General features: G+C 34.5%; 1 protein-coding gene across 3 annotated transcripts; it reads left to right on the forward strand.

The window, feature by feature from the left end:
* The first annotated feature begins 925 nt into the window (after positions 1-925).
* Positions 926-11,656, forward strand: LOC131152674 (amidase 1-like). Of its 3 annotated transcripts, none has more exons than XM_058104470.1 (9): positions 926-1,100; positions 1,334-1,486; positions 2,109-2,233; positions 2,326-2,451; positions 2,702-2,884; positions 3,186-3,333; positions 3,485-3,653; positions 11,030-11,164; positions 11,299-11,656. In XM_058104470.1, exons 1-9 carry the CDS (start codon positions 988-990, stop codon positions 11,449-11,451), a joined length of 1,305 nt encoding a protein of 434 aa, XP_057960453.1. In that variant the 5' UTR covers positions 926-987; the 3' UTR covers positions 11,452-11,656. The 3 variants fall into 3 exon arrangements, with proteins under 3 accessions (XP_057960453.1, XP_057960455.1, XP_057960454.1); XM_058104472.1 differs by lacking the exon at positions 11,030-11,164 and adding an exon at positions 9,425-9,559 and having other exon boundaries at positions 943-1,100; XM_058104471.1 differs by having other exon boundaries at positions 943-1,100; positions 3,524-3,653.
* Positions 11,657-13,978: the final 2,322 nt, after the last annotated feature.

Below are 13,978 nucleotides of genomic sequence, written 5' to 3' on the forward strand. Positions count from 1 at the left end.
TTTCGGCGTTTCCAAACGAAGCCTTGCAACGGATTCAAAGAGTTACGTAGTAACTTATAAGGCACACTAAATCTTTTATCAATCTAAGAATCAAACATATGAATTTTATTTTAATTTTATAAACAGAGAATGGTGGAAATCTTACTCCATCTCCTCTGTTTATATAGGTACTCCTTAAGCAGCCTCCCGACAAGCAACGGTCACCTACAATTCGGCTTCTGCCCTCAGCCTCAGTAACGGTCACTTGCACTTGCACTTGCACCCGCTCCTCTTTGTCTCTTTGCAACGTCAGGCTGCTCGCACAAAAGAAAGAAGGAAGGGCTGTATAAGGGACGAAGCAAATCTTGCTAGATGAACCAACAACATTTGCCACGTGTTCAACGACAAATGGAGGAGTTGATTAGTATTCCAAAGCAAATCTCGCTGGATGAACCAACGATATTTGCCACACGTCCAACGCCAGATGGTTGAGCGATTAGTGTTCTGAAACAAATCTCGTTGGATGAACCAGCGAAATTCGTTATGCGTCCAAAAAAGCCTCGAGATTACATCAAAGTCATTGTTTAAATCTTACTGGATCAAGTAACGAAATTATGTTAAAGTTAAAGAAATACTTTTCAGAATAGTATATTTTTTAATATATTTAAAAAAAAAAAGATAAATTGGGAAAAAAAATTCTTGTTTAGGGCATCAATTTCATACCTATCATTTATATTTACATAAATTTGAATAAATTTTATTAAATCCAAAATTTTTAAACTACAAAATTGATTAGCTTCAAAGTTCTTTCTCTTTTACCATTCTACTTTATTTTTTACTCACAATTTGTTATAATAAATTATGGAAAAGGAAACTTATAGGTGCCACCAGACGACGTCGTTTCTCAAAGTGTAAGCAAATATCGCTTTGGCGAAAAATCAGAACTGGGATTTAAAACTCGAGGGGAGAGAAGCTTGCCCATGGCGGCGGAGCCGCAGAAGCAGAGAGATGTCAGGAGACTCTTCAGACCATGGTGCTTTCATGAAGAAGTTCACGCTACATGGAAGCTCTGCTCCTCATGAACTTCCCTTGACTGGCCTCACCTTTGCCGTTAAAGACATGTGAGTCCCTCCCCACTAGCTACCTCGAATACCTCGTTAATACTCCAGCTGTTTGCGTTCATTTTTTTTCCCCAATTGTGTATCAGTCTATTTTGTCTTGTGGGCACTTTTGGATTTTGCATTCCATGCTTTCTTCCAACGTAATTCGAAGCTCATGAAGATTTTATATGCATATGACGAGTGTAAATTAAGTGTTAACATTTGTTTTCTGGGTATCAAATTTGAAAGAGCAGATTTGATGTGGAAGGATATGTGACTGGGTTTGGGAGTCCCGAGTGGGCGAGAACTCATTCGGCTGCTACGGCCACAGCTCCCGTCGTGTTAGCCCTCTTAAGGGGAGGCGCCACTTGTGTTGGTAAAACAGTCATGGATGAAATGGCATACTGGTAAGAAGAGTTATTACTTAACTGTTCATACCTAATAAACTAGTTTTGGTCCCGTCCGTTTAATTTGAAGAACTCAATCTTGTTGCTGACTTGCTTAATATTATTCATTTTGGTATGCATATGCCCAATTTAGCTGATTGCTATTGAAACCCCCAAATGAGATCAATGTGTGGTGCTAATTCCGTTTTTTTTTTAATTATTTTTTTATTTTATTTTATATATCATTCCATCCTAAAAATTGAACTGATGCTATTGAATATTAAGGAGCACAAAACTGAATCATTTCCATTTTTGTTTCTCTTCCAAATGCCCCTTTAAAAAAGTGATCTGATGCAGTTGAAGATTAAGGAGCACAAAACTGAATCATTTCCATTTTTGTTTTTCTTCCAAATGCCCCTTTAATGGCCGTCTGATTTTGTGCAGTCTGTTTTGGGAAGATAGATAGTATCCCTTCATCTTTTGGTTCTTTCTAAAAATCCCTTTGCTGGTTTGAAGGTTTTCACATATTTTTTTCATTTTCATGTAGAAATCTCTTGAAAAGTCACATTATAATTTGCACGTTATGCAATCAAAGAGGAAAAAATTTGTAGTTATGTAACTGAAGAGGGACAAATTCTCACAGTATGTTTGGCGAAAATAAGTATTATGGCACGCCAACAAATCCATGTGTGCCAGATCGGGTTCCTGGAGGATCTTCCAGCGGATCTGCTGTTGCTGTTGGTGCAAAGCTTGCAGATTTTGCATTGGGTATGCCTTTATTTCTTGGATGGTATTTCAGTGATTTTATTTTATTCTAATTTACTTGAAGCAAACTTTTTTTTTTTTTTTTTCTGTTACAGGAACCGACACTGGAGCAAGTGTTAGAGTCCCTGCATCATTCTGTGGAATATTTGGATTTCGCCCTTCACATGGAGTTGTGTCTACTGCTGGAGTTATTCCCATGTCAGAAAGTTTTGATACTGTGGGTAGGGAAACATGATGTATTCAGAGAAATATTCACTTTCTAAAGTGTGAAAATGCATGTTATTGCCTAATAGTGGTATGCTTATTAAAATTTTAGTTAGTGTTCTTGTTTACAGGCCTTCAAACATCTTTGGACTGACAAAGCAAACATGTGGTCAACTTGTTTTCTGAAATTTACTTCTGATTCGTAAATATCTTATTCAGAAATTTCTTTGTCATTTAAATTTCTTTTGATTCCAAGTTCTTGTCTAGGTTGGTTTGCTAGGGATCCAATGATCTTGAATAAAGTTGGACGTGTGCTACTACAATTGCCTGCTTTAGACCCTGTCACACCTAGTCAGATAATTATTCCAGAAGATTGTTTCCGGCTTCTAAGCATTCCAAGTGATCGAATTACTCAAGTTCTAGTTAAATCAGTGGAGAACTTGTTTGGAGGTGAGTCAATGGTATAATGGTGTCATGGGTCAAGTGCTAATTGGTTGCAAGTTGAAGTTTGTAAACTTCTATAACATTTGAAGCCATCACCAGCAATTTGATAGGAGTAATTAGTCCTTTTTTTTGGTTTTGTTTTTTTTTTTGGGGGGGGGGGGGGGGGCATGAGGATATCAACTTTGATAGAAAAATTTATCCCTTTCTTGAAATGCTACATGACAATAACGGTAATATTTCATTACCTTGGAGGGGTTCAATTGCACATTGATGATGCATGATATATTGATATATTTGACAATTGTAGGTCATATTGTTAAGCACACAATCCTTGGAGAATATTTAAAAGATAAAGTTCCAAGTTTGAAGAATTTTATGAGTGAGGGAAATGATTCAGAGGAGTATAATGTACCATCCTTGGTAGCCCTTTCAAGTGCAATGCGATTGCTTCAAAGGTGAAGATCTTGAAAAGATTTTGCTGGGAACCTGATTATTTTAATCATTTCTCAAGTTAGTATTTGTGATGCTATTTACAATCTTGCAATATTAAAGACTATTCTGTCTTCTAGCACTGAATCTTAAATTTTCTTACCATTTGTATCATAGATACGAGTTCAAGAATAACCATAGTGAATGGGTTAGCAGAGTCAGACCTGATTTAGGTCCAGGAATATCTGAACGGGTATGGGCAGCTCTTAAGACAACAGACGATAACATTGATGCCTGTCATTCTATGATGGCTGAAATGCGTGCTGCTCTCACTGCTCTTCTTGGGGTAATCTCTCTCTCTCTCTCCCTCTCAAGTTTGTAGTTGAGGTTTTGAATTTACAATTGCAATTGCCCTGCAGTTGGAAAAAATTTCTTGGGTGATAATTCATATTTTATAAATTTTTTGAGCTTCTCTCAAAATATTTCATGGGCAAAAGTTTTTAGTTATTATAATTGCAACTGTCTCACACTTAAAGTTTGTTGTGAATGTTCTAATGCATGCCTATTCTAATTTTGAGTGATTTTGCATATGGAAGGACCTCTAGTGAATGTTCATGGACTGTTATTGAAACAGAGTATCAAGATTGAAACAGAAAGCAAACTAAAAGAAGAGAAGTAAATCGCATTATACAATCTGAACCAATTACAAATGAATGCTCTGTATTTATACAGAGTTGAACGTAACTAACACTAACTAACTTTGTTATAAACCAATGAAAAATATCCACATGTTTAATCTACATTATATCAATCTGTAATAGTCCCCCTCAAGATGATGTGTATATATTATGCATGTTCATCGTGGACAACAGAATATCAAATGGCTTAGAACCGAGCGGCTTTGTCATTAAGTCTGCTACTTGATGAGCATAATTAACATGAAGAACAGTTAATGATCCTTCTTGAATTTTCTCTCGTACTAAATGACAATCTATTTCGATGTGTTTGGTGCATTCATGATAAACTGGGTTAGCTGCTATGTGAATTGCCGCCTTATTATCACAGAACAGCAATGCTAGTTGACTATGTGGCTGATGCAAATCATTAAGTAATGGTTTAATCCATGTTATCTCACAAACAGTAAAGGCCATTGATCTATACTCTGCCTCTGCTGATGATCTTGAAACCGTGTGTTGTTTCTTTGATTTCCAAGATATCAGTGATTCACCAATGAACACGCAATATCCACTAATTGATCTTCAGGTTTCTGGACAACTAGCCCAATCTGAATCCGAAAAACCTTTGATATGAATGTTTGAAGAACTTGTGAATAATAGACCTTTTCCAGGAGCTAACTTCAAATATCTCAAAATTCTCATTGCTGCTTGAAGATGTGGCACTCGAGGACAATCCAAAAATTGACTCAAATGATGGACTGCAAAGGTGATGTCTGGTCTGGTATGAGTAAGATAAATCAACCTCCCAATTAATCTTCTATAACTAGAAATATCATTAATTACTGCTCCCTCATCTTTTGATAGTTTGACATGAGTATCCAGAGGAAATAAAACAGGTTTGGCAGCAAGTAAACCAAAATCAGCGAGCAATTCTAGAGTATACTTTCTTTGAGATAAAAATACCCTTTTGTGATCTTGCAATTTCCATTCCAAGAACTTGAGCTGGTCTCAAATCTTTTAACTTGAACTTAACTGTTAAAGCTGTTTTGATAGCTTCAATGGCTTCCAAATCATTGCTAGTAAGTAGTATATCATCCACATAAAGTAATAATGCCACAAATGAAGTTCCTTCCCTTTTGGTAAACAATGAATAATCTGCTTTTGACTGTGAGAAGCCAATATCAAATAAGACAGATTTGAATTTAGAATTTCATTGCCTAGATGCTTGTTTCAAGCCATAAAGGGATCTTTGCAATTTACATACCCTTGTGTCCCCCTTAGGTAGATAACCGGGTGGTGCTTTCATGAATACTTCATCTAAGTCTCCATATAAAAAGGTATTATTGATATCTAAGTGAAAAAGATGCCAATTATGTATAATAGCCAGTGATAGAACACATCTAACAGTCACCGTTTTTGCAACAGGTGAGAAAGTTTCAACAAAATCTAGGCCTTCCTTTTGAGTATACCCTTTTGCTACAAGCCTTGCTTTATGTCTCTCAATAGAACCATCTGAATTGCATTTTATTTTATACACCCACTTACAACCTATAGGCTTTTTATTGGGAGGAAGTGATGTTAAGACCCAAGTATTGTTTGATTCTAATGCAGATAATTCTACAGACATGACATCTGTCCAATGAGAATGCCTAATAGTTTGATGATAAAAACTTGGTTCTATTTCAGAGGAAATTGCAACAGAAAAGGTTTTATGTGATTTAGACAATTTTGAGTATGACAAAACATTAGAAATGCTATATTTATTACCTGAGTTAATGGTAGGAGCTATAGGAGATGATTGAGAAGCAGAAGCAGCTAAGTTGCAGTGATAATTTTGCAGATATTCAGGTGCTTTGTGCTGTCTGGTTGATCTTCTAAGAGAAGGAAAGTGATTTTGATCACTCAGAGATGGAATATTTGTGGTCTCTGTGTTTATAGTTTTTTCTGGTCGATGTGGTGTATTAACAGATGAGGAAGATATAGTATTTTCAATGTAATCAGGAATTGATTTTGGAAGAACAATATTATCTGAATTTGAATAAAAAATCTGTGAAGTGATATATGAGTCATTTTGTAAAATAAATGGGAAGATTGATTCATGAAAAACTACATCTCTAGAAACAAAAAATTTTTTAAGTTTCAAGTCATACAGCTTATATCCTTTTATGCCAAAAGGATAGCCTATAAAAATGCATTTTCTAGCCCTTGGTGAAAATTTGTTTCTATTTTTGGTAATGGTTGATGCATAGCATAAACAATCAAAAACTCTCAAATGACTATATGATGGAACTGAATTATAAATAACTTTATGTGAAGATTTGTTGCTTAGAACTAAAGATGGAATTCGGTTTATAAGATGACATGCAGTTAGTATACATTCCCCCCAAAAAATTAAAGGAATATTTGATTGAAATCTCAAAGCTCTTGCTACATTTAACAAATGTTGATGTTTTCTCTCAACTATTGAATTCTGTTGAGATGTATCTATGCATGACATTTGATGTATAATTCCTTTTGAAGCAAAAAAACCAGTCATTTTAAATTATAGACCATTATCACTCCTTAAGCATTTTATTTTTCTCCCAAATTGTGTTTCAACTAAATTGTAAAAAGTAATCAATATGTTTCTAACTTCAGATTTGTTTTTCATCAAATAAACCCATGTAAATCTTGAATGATCATCAACTATAGTAAGAAAAAATCTGAATCCATTATGGGTTGAAACTGAGAAGGGTCCCCATATATCACAATGAACGATATGAAAAATAGAACTTTCATTATATGTATGAACTTGGAAAGGAAGTCTCTTTTGTTTTGCCAGTGGGCAAACAGTACAATGATTAGAAATTTTATCTGTGAAATTGATATCAGATACATTTTTGGAAAGGAAAAACAATCTAGACATGGAAGGATGTCCTAGTTTGCTATGCCAAACTTTAGAGTTTGTTATAGAATTGATAAGATTTGATTTAGGTTGAACCTCATCATTACTAGCACCTGATTTCTGCAATATGTATAAACCAGCTTTTCTTCTAGCTATCCCAAACATCTTCCATGGGGTATGCTCCTGAATGAAACAATAATCAGATGAAAAAATGAATGAGCATTTCTATGTTGAAGTAAGTTTACTTACAAAAAGTAAATTGTATGAGAAAGATGGTACACAAAGTACATCTTTAAGAATTAAAGTTTCTGATATTCAGACTACACCAATATGGGTAATAGGTATGTTATCACCATTTGGTAATGTTACTGAGATGTTTAGAATCTTTGGAATGGAAGTAAACATATCAATGGAATGAATAATATGATTTGTGGCTCCAGTGTCTACAATCCAAGTATTATGGGATATTAAAGTGTAAATTGATGCACTTAAGGAAATACTTGGATTAGATGATATATCTTGAGTGGAATGATCAACATTATGATTGGTATTATCATCAGGTTGTGAGTGAATTAAAGATAACAATTTTTGATAATCTTCTTGAGAGAGGCAATTGATTAAAGTTCTCAAAGGGATTACTCAAAAGTTGACCCGAAACTTGATTGGCAGATGCCTGAAACTTTCCTTTCTGTCGACCATTTGTGGAATTTTGCTTGAATCCGGGAGGATAACCATGAATCTTATAGCATTTATCCACGGTTTGATTATTCATGCCATAGTGAGTGCAATACGATCTTTCTCTTCTTGTTTGCTGTTTTCCATAATTGAATTTCTTCATATCTGAGTTTGTATCTTGCCTTTTGCTCATGAATGCAACAGTATCAACCATACTGTTCTTGCTAATTTCCCTTTGTTTTTCTTCTTGCATCATCAAATAAAAAACTTTGTTTATGTCTGACAACGGATCTAGCATTAGAATTTGTCCTCTGATATGAGAAAAACAGTCATTTAAACCCATCAGAAACTGTATTACATGCTTTCGATCTTGATAACTTGGAAATATCTTTATTGCACCACAATTGCACTTTTGTAAGGCTCCACATGAACATGTAAGAATTTGATTATAATCCGACAATTCATCCCACAAAGACTTGAATCTTGTATAGTAATCTCGCATAGACAAATCTGCTTGAACCAAAACTGATAAATCTTTTTGCAATTGATAGATTCTTGGACCATTACCTTGAGTAAATCGATTCTTTAAATTCAGCCACATAACTCTTGCTGTTTTTGCACATATTATGCTACAGCCAAGCTCCTTCGAAACAGAGTTGATCAACCAAGAAGACACCATATTGTTGCATCTTTCCCAGAATTCATACTAATCATCTGTGAAGCTCGGTTGAGAAATCGATCCATCCACGAATCCAATTTTGTTCTTTGCTTTGAACGCCATAATCATGGACCTGCTCCATGTATGATAATTGTTCCCAGTGAGGATATTTGACACTAGAACTATTTCTGGCGAATCACCATTTTGGAGGTGATAGCAGCTTGGAATATTATCCATGCTGGATGTAGAAACGGAAGCTTAAGTATTTCGCTCTGATACCATGAAACACAAGTCAGCAGATATGAACATAAAGCAGAACTAAAGAAGAGAAGGTAAAAATCTGCATATACAATCTGAACCAATTACAAATGAATGCTCTGTATTTAAACAGAGTTGAATGTAACTAACACTAACTAACTTGTTATAAACCAATGAAAAATATCCACATATTTAATTTATATTATATCAATCTATAATAGTTATCTGGAGAATTTCTTGTTCATGCACACATGGATATATTTTTCTAAAATTAGCATACCATTACTCTTATATTTTGTGGGTCAATATGCCATCTCCTTTTATTTTGGTTCAAAAGAGAATCAGAGGAAAAATGTGATGACGCGATGGATGAGTGTGCATCATTAGTACAACAAAGGTGCTAAGGCTGTATTATTGAACTGTATACCTTAATGCCGTGCTAATGCAGCTAGGATACCCAACCTTTTTTGGTTGAAAAGGCAACCCCATAGATATAAACAATTTTTAATCATTTTGAGAAGATACAAGATTATTATAAGCCAAGCATGCATAAGATCATCCTGCAAGAAAAACCAACCCTAGTCACTTTAGAGTTCTGTGATATGATTTACAGGATTCCATTCACCAAGGCTTATATATTTTTTATTGTAGGTGTTTTTGAGTAATTGAGTTGGCATGTGCTTGTTACTCAAATATGCCAAAGAGAGGCTTATATTTGTTTTGAATAATTGATTTGGTATATGGTTCTTATGATAGGTCCTTTTTGTTTTTCTGGATAATATATTTGTGTAATACTCGTTTTCTTGTAATTAAACCTGTGACTTGAAAGGCTACTGCATTCTAAAAAGATAGTGGTATAATAATCTTTGACTAACCTTTGGTAATAAAATAGAAGAATTATTTCTCTTGCATTGATCATTCACATTCTCTTCCATTGCAATGATATTTTAAAACAAATTTTGTAGGATTTTGGTATCCTCGCAATCCCTACAGTTCCTAAGCCTCCACCAAAACTCCAAATGGACTCAACTATGCTGGAATGCCTTGGTGTCAGATCTTTGAGTTTGCTATCCATTGCTGGAGTATCTGGATTTTGCCAGGTTCTCTCTCTCTCTCTCTCTCTCTCTCTCTCTCTCACTCATGGTGATCTTATTTCTTCTTTCCTTAACTAATATTATATGCACTAGTAAAATTTTGAAACTATAATTGCTTTGGAAATTGTTCTGATCTACAGGTGAACATTCCACTGGGGCTGTATGATGATCTTCCAGTGGCAGTTTTTGTTTTGTGCCTAAAACAGTGTCAGTAATGGGTTTTGCTCAATCTCGTTTGTGAGACCCTTATGGCACCTCTCAAAAAGAACAGGTGATTGAATTTTGAAATTGCTGATGAGTGAATAATTGAATGGCTGAAGAGTCCTATGAAATGTTCAGATATTCTACTGTGGGCCGTAAATATATAAAACAATATGAGAAGCAATAGTTGAATTATTTTAATTTGGCAGTATTGTCTGCCAGCACGTCGCTGGGGTTTCTCTCTTCTTGTACTTAACTAGATTCGTAGTTTGTTATACAATAGGAAACAATTTTCAATTCAGTAATGTACATGGAATAATGCAACAAGGCAAATATTCCCAAGGAAAGATGGATTTGGTTTGAGGCTTGATGAGTAGTTGTATTTGGTTGTATGCGTAGGTTGATGGCGAATGTATCACGAAATGAAAAACAGAAAGAAAAAAGAAAATTTTATTGATCTATTTAGTAAACAATACGGATTGTTATAAACCAATGAAAAATATCCACATATTTAATTTATATTATATCAATCTATAATAGTTATCTGGAGAATTTCTTGTTCATGCACACATGGATATATTTTTCTAAAATTAGCATAATTACTCTTTTTTTTTTTTCAATATCCATCTCCCTTTATTTTGTTCAAAAGAGAAATCAGAGGAAAAATGTGATGACGCTGATGGATGAGTGTGCATCATTAGTAAACAAAGTTGCTAAGCTGTATTATTGAACTGTATACCTAATGCGTGCTAATGCAGCTAGGATACCCAACCTTTTTTGGTTGAAAAGGCAACCCCATAGATATAAACAATTTTTAATCATTTTGAGAAGATACAAGATTATTATAAGCCAAGCATGCATAAGATCATCCTGCAAGAAAAACCAACCCTAGTCACTTTAGAGTTCTGTGATATGATTTACAGGATTCCATTCACCAAGGCTTATATATTTTTTATTGTAGGTGTTTTTGAGTAATTGAGTTGGCATGTGCTTGTTACTCAAATATGCCAAAGAGAGGCTTATATTTGTTTTGAATAATTGATTTGGTATATGGTTCTTATGATAGGTCCTTTTTGTTTTTCTGGATAATATATTTGTGTAATACTCGTTTTCTTGTAATTAAACCTGTGACTTGAAAGGCTACTGCATTCTAAAAAGATAGTGGTATAATAATCTTTGACTAACCTTTGGTAATAAAATAGAAGAATTATTTCTCTTGCATTGATCATTCACATTCTCTTCCATTGCAATGATATTTTAAAACAAATTTTGTAGGATTTTGGTATCCTCGCAATCCCTACAGTTCCTAAGCCTCCACCAAAACTCCAAATGGACTCAACTATGCTGGAATGCCTTGGTGTCAGATCTTTGAGTTTGCTATCCATTGCTGGAGTATCTGGATTTTGCCAGGTTCTCTCTCTCTCTCTCTCTCTCTCTCTCTCTCTCACTCATGGTGATCTTATTTCTTCTTTCCTTAACTAATATTATATGCACTAGTAAAATTTTGAAACTATAATTGCTTTGGAAATTGTTCTGATCTACAGGTGAACATTCCACTGGGGCTGTATGATGATCTTCCAGTGGCAGTTTCCTTGGTGGCAAAACATTGCTCAGATGGGTTTCTGCTCAATCTCGTTGAGACCCTTTATGGCACCCTCAAAGAACAGGTTGAAATTGCTGAGAGGATGAATTGCTGAAGATTCCTCTGAAATGTTCAAATCTATTTTGTGCCTAAATATATAAAATGAGAAGCAATAGTTAATTATTTAATTTGCAGTATTTTACTGCCAGCACGTCTCTGGTTTTCTCTCTTCTTGTACATAACCTAGACGTAGTTTGTATAAATATGCAACAATCAACAGTAATGTACATGGAATAATGCAAAAGGCAAAAATTCCCAAGAAGATGGATTTGGTTGTGTTGATGAGTAGTTTGTATTTGGTTGTATGCTATAGTTTGAGAGTAATGTATCAAGAAATGAAAAAAGAAAAAAGAAAATTTTCATTTGTATCTATTTAGTAAACAATACAGGTGGGTATATATACAAATACCTAGGGACAAAACTGTAATTCTACTGACCCTAAATACAAACTAATATAACAGAAAAATAAAATAGAAAACTTATTACTCTCTCTCAAGATGGACTACATATATTCACTAGTCCCATCTTGCCAATAAAATGATTAAATTGACACAACCCACGGGCCTTGGTTAGAGTATCTGCGATCTGATCATTTGTTTTTAAATGAAATAGCTTGATAACTCCCTCTTGCAATTTCTCCCTAACAATGTGACAATCTAATTCAATATGTTTAGTCCTTTCATGGTATACCGGATTGGAAGAAATATGAATCGCAACCCGACGATCGTAATACATCAAAGCTAAATGATGAGATGTAGTACCAAAATTTGAAAGGAAATTTTTTGACCAAATAACTTCACAAACAGTCGTTGCCATAGCTCTATATTCTGATTCGATCTAGAAATGGTATTTTGTTTCTTGGACTTTCAACTAATCAAATTATCACCCAGAAAAATAGTAAAACTAGTAACAGACCTCCTAGTATCAAGACAAGCTGCCCAATCTGAACGTATATAAACTTTCAACTGAAAACTATCTGAAACAGTAGAGAAAAACAAGCCCAATCCCACCGTACCTTTGATATATTGCACTACTCTATGAGCTACAGCCATATGAGGTGTTGTAGATTTACTCATAAATTGACTTAGCATTTGAACAGCAAAAGTAATGTCTAGCCTTATTATAGTCAAGTATATCAACCTTCCAACTAACCGTCTATATTGAGAAAGATCTTCTAGTTCATCACCATCACTAGAATTGAGAGTCAAATTCTGAATCATTGGTGTATTAGCTAGTTTACAACCAAGCAAGCCACAATCCTCAATAATTTCTAATGAATACGTCCTTTGACACAAGTGAGTCCCTTTAGAAGACCTAGCAGCTTCGAGTCCCAAGAAATATTTCAAAGGACCTAAAACTTTCAACTTGAAATGAGTATTCAAATAATTCTTCAAAGAATCCATAGTATTAATATCATTCCTAGCAATTAAAATATTATCAACATATACTAAAAGCATGATGATAGATGCTCCTTCAACCTTAGAAAAAAGAGAATAATCTGATTTTGATTGAGTAAAACCAGCAGTTGTCAAAGTAGTAGAGAATTTAGCAAACCATTTTAGTGAGGCTTATTTTAAACCATACAAGGACTTTCTAAGCTTACAAACCATATTAGTCTCCCCCTTACTGTCAAAACCAGGTGGCAATGCAATATAAACCTCTTCATGAAGATCACAATGCAGAAAAGCATTATGCACATCCATTTGAATAATTTGCTAGTTCTTGACAACAACAATGGAAAGAAAAAGACTAACTGTTGTAAGCTTAGCTATATGACTAAAAGTCTCATGATAATCAAAACCCTCCAATTGAGTGTACCATTTAGCAACCAGGCGAGTTTTACATCTTTCAACACTGCCATCTAAATTTAACTTCAGTTTATAAACCCATTTGCAGCCAACAAGATGTTTTCTAGCAGGCAAAGAAACTAAGTCTCATGTATGATTCTGTTCCAAGGCTAAAATTTCCTCTTGCATAGCAGTCCTCCATTCAGGATAAGAAATAGCTTGAGAAAATGTCTTTGGCTAAAAAAGAATGGAAGTGGTTGGAACAAAATGCTTATGAGAATCAGATAATTTTTCATAAGAATGATAAGAATGAAAAGGATGAGAAGTATTCTAAAAAGAAAACTCAGCATCCTGTGAAGAAGAAAAACCAGGAGAATGTAACATGGCCTGCTGACAGTGATAAGATTAAAGATATGTAGGAGGATGTCTTACACGAGCTGATCTTCTAGGAGGATCAACTTGAGGAAGGAAAGCTAAAGGATGGTCTGAATGTAGAACTGAATCATCCACTATAGAAAGGAAATACCTGAAATCTTCCTTTGTAGGAATTGACATGGGTCCCCATATATCACAATGAACCAAATGAAATGGAATATTAGATTTATTATTGCTAATAGGAAAGGGCAATCGTTTTTGTTTAGCAATAGGACAGGTAGTACATGTAACATATTCAGAAGACAAATGAGGAATATGTTTATTCAAAAGTTGTAAGCTAGAAAAACAAGGATGTCCTAATCTAAAATGCCACAAGGCCTCATTTGACTGAACAAAAACACAAGTAATAGAAGATTTATT

The sequence above is a fragment of the Malania oleifera genome, chromosome 4 (genome assembly GCF_029873635.1).
Source record: "Malania oleifera isolate guangnan ecotype guangnan chromosome 4, ASM2987363v1, whole genome shotgun sequence".
NCBI classification, from domain to species: Eukaryota; Viridiplantae; Streptophyta; class Magnoliopsida; order Santalales; family Ximeniaceae; genus Malania; species Malania oleifera.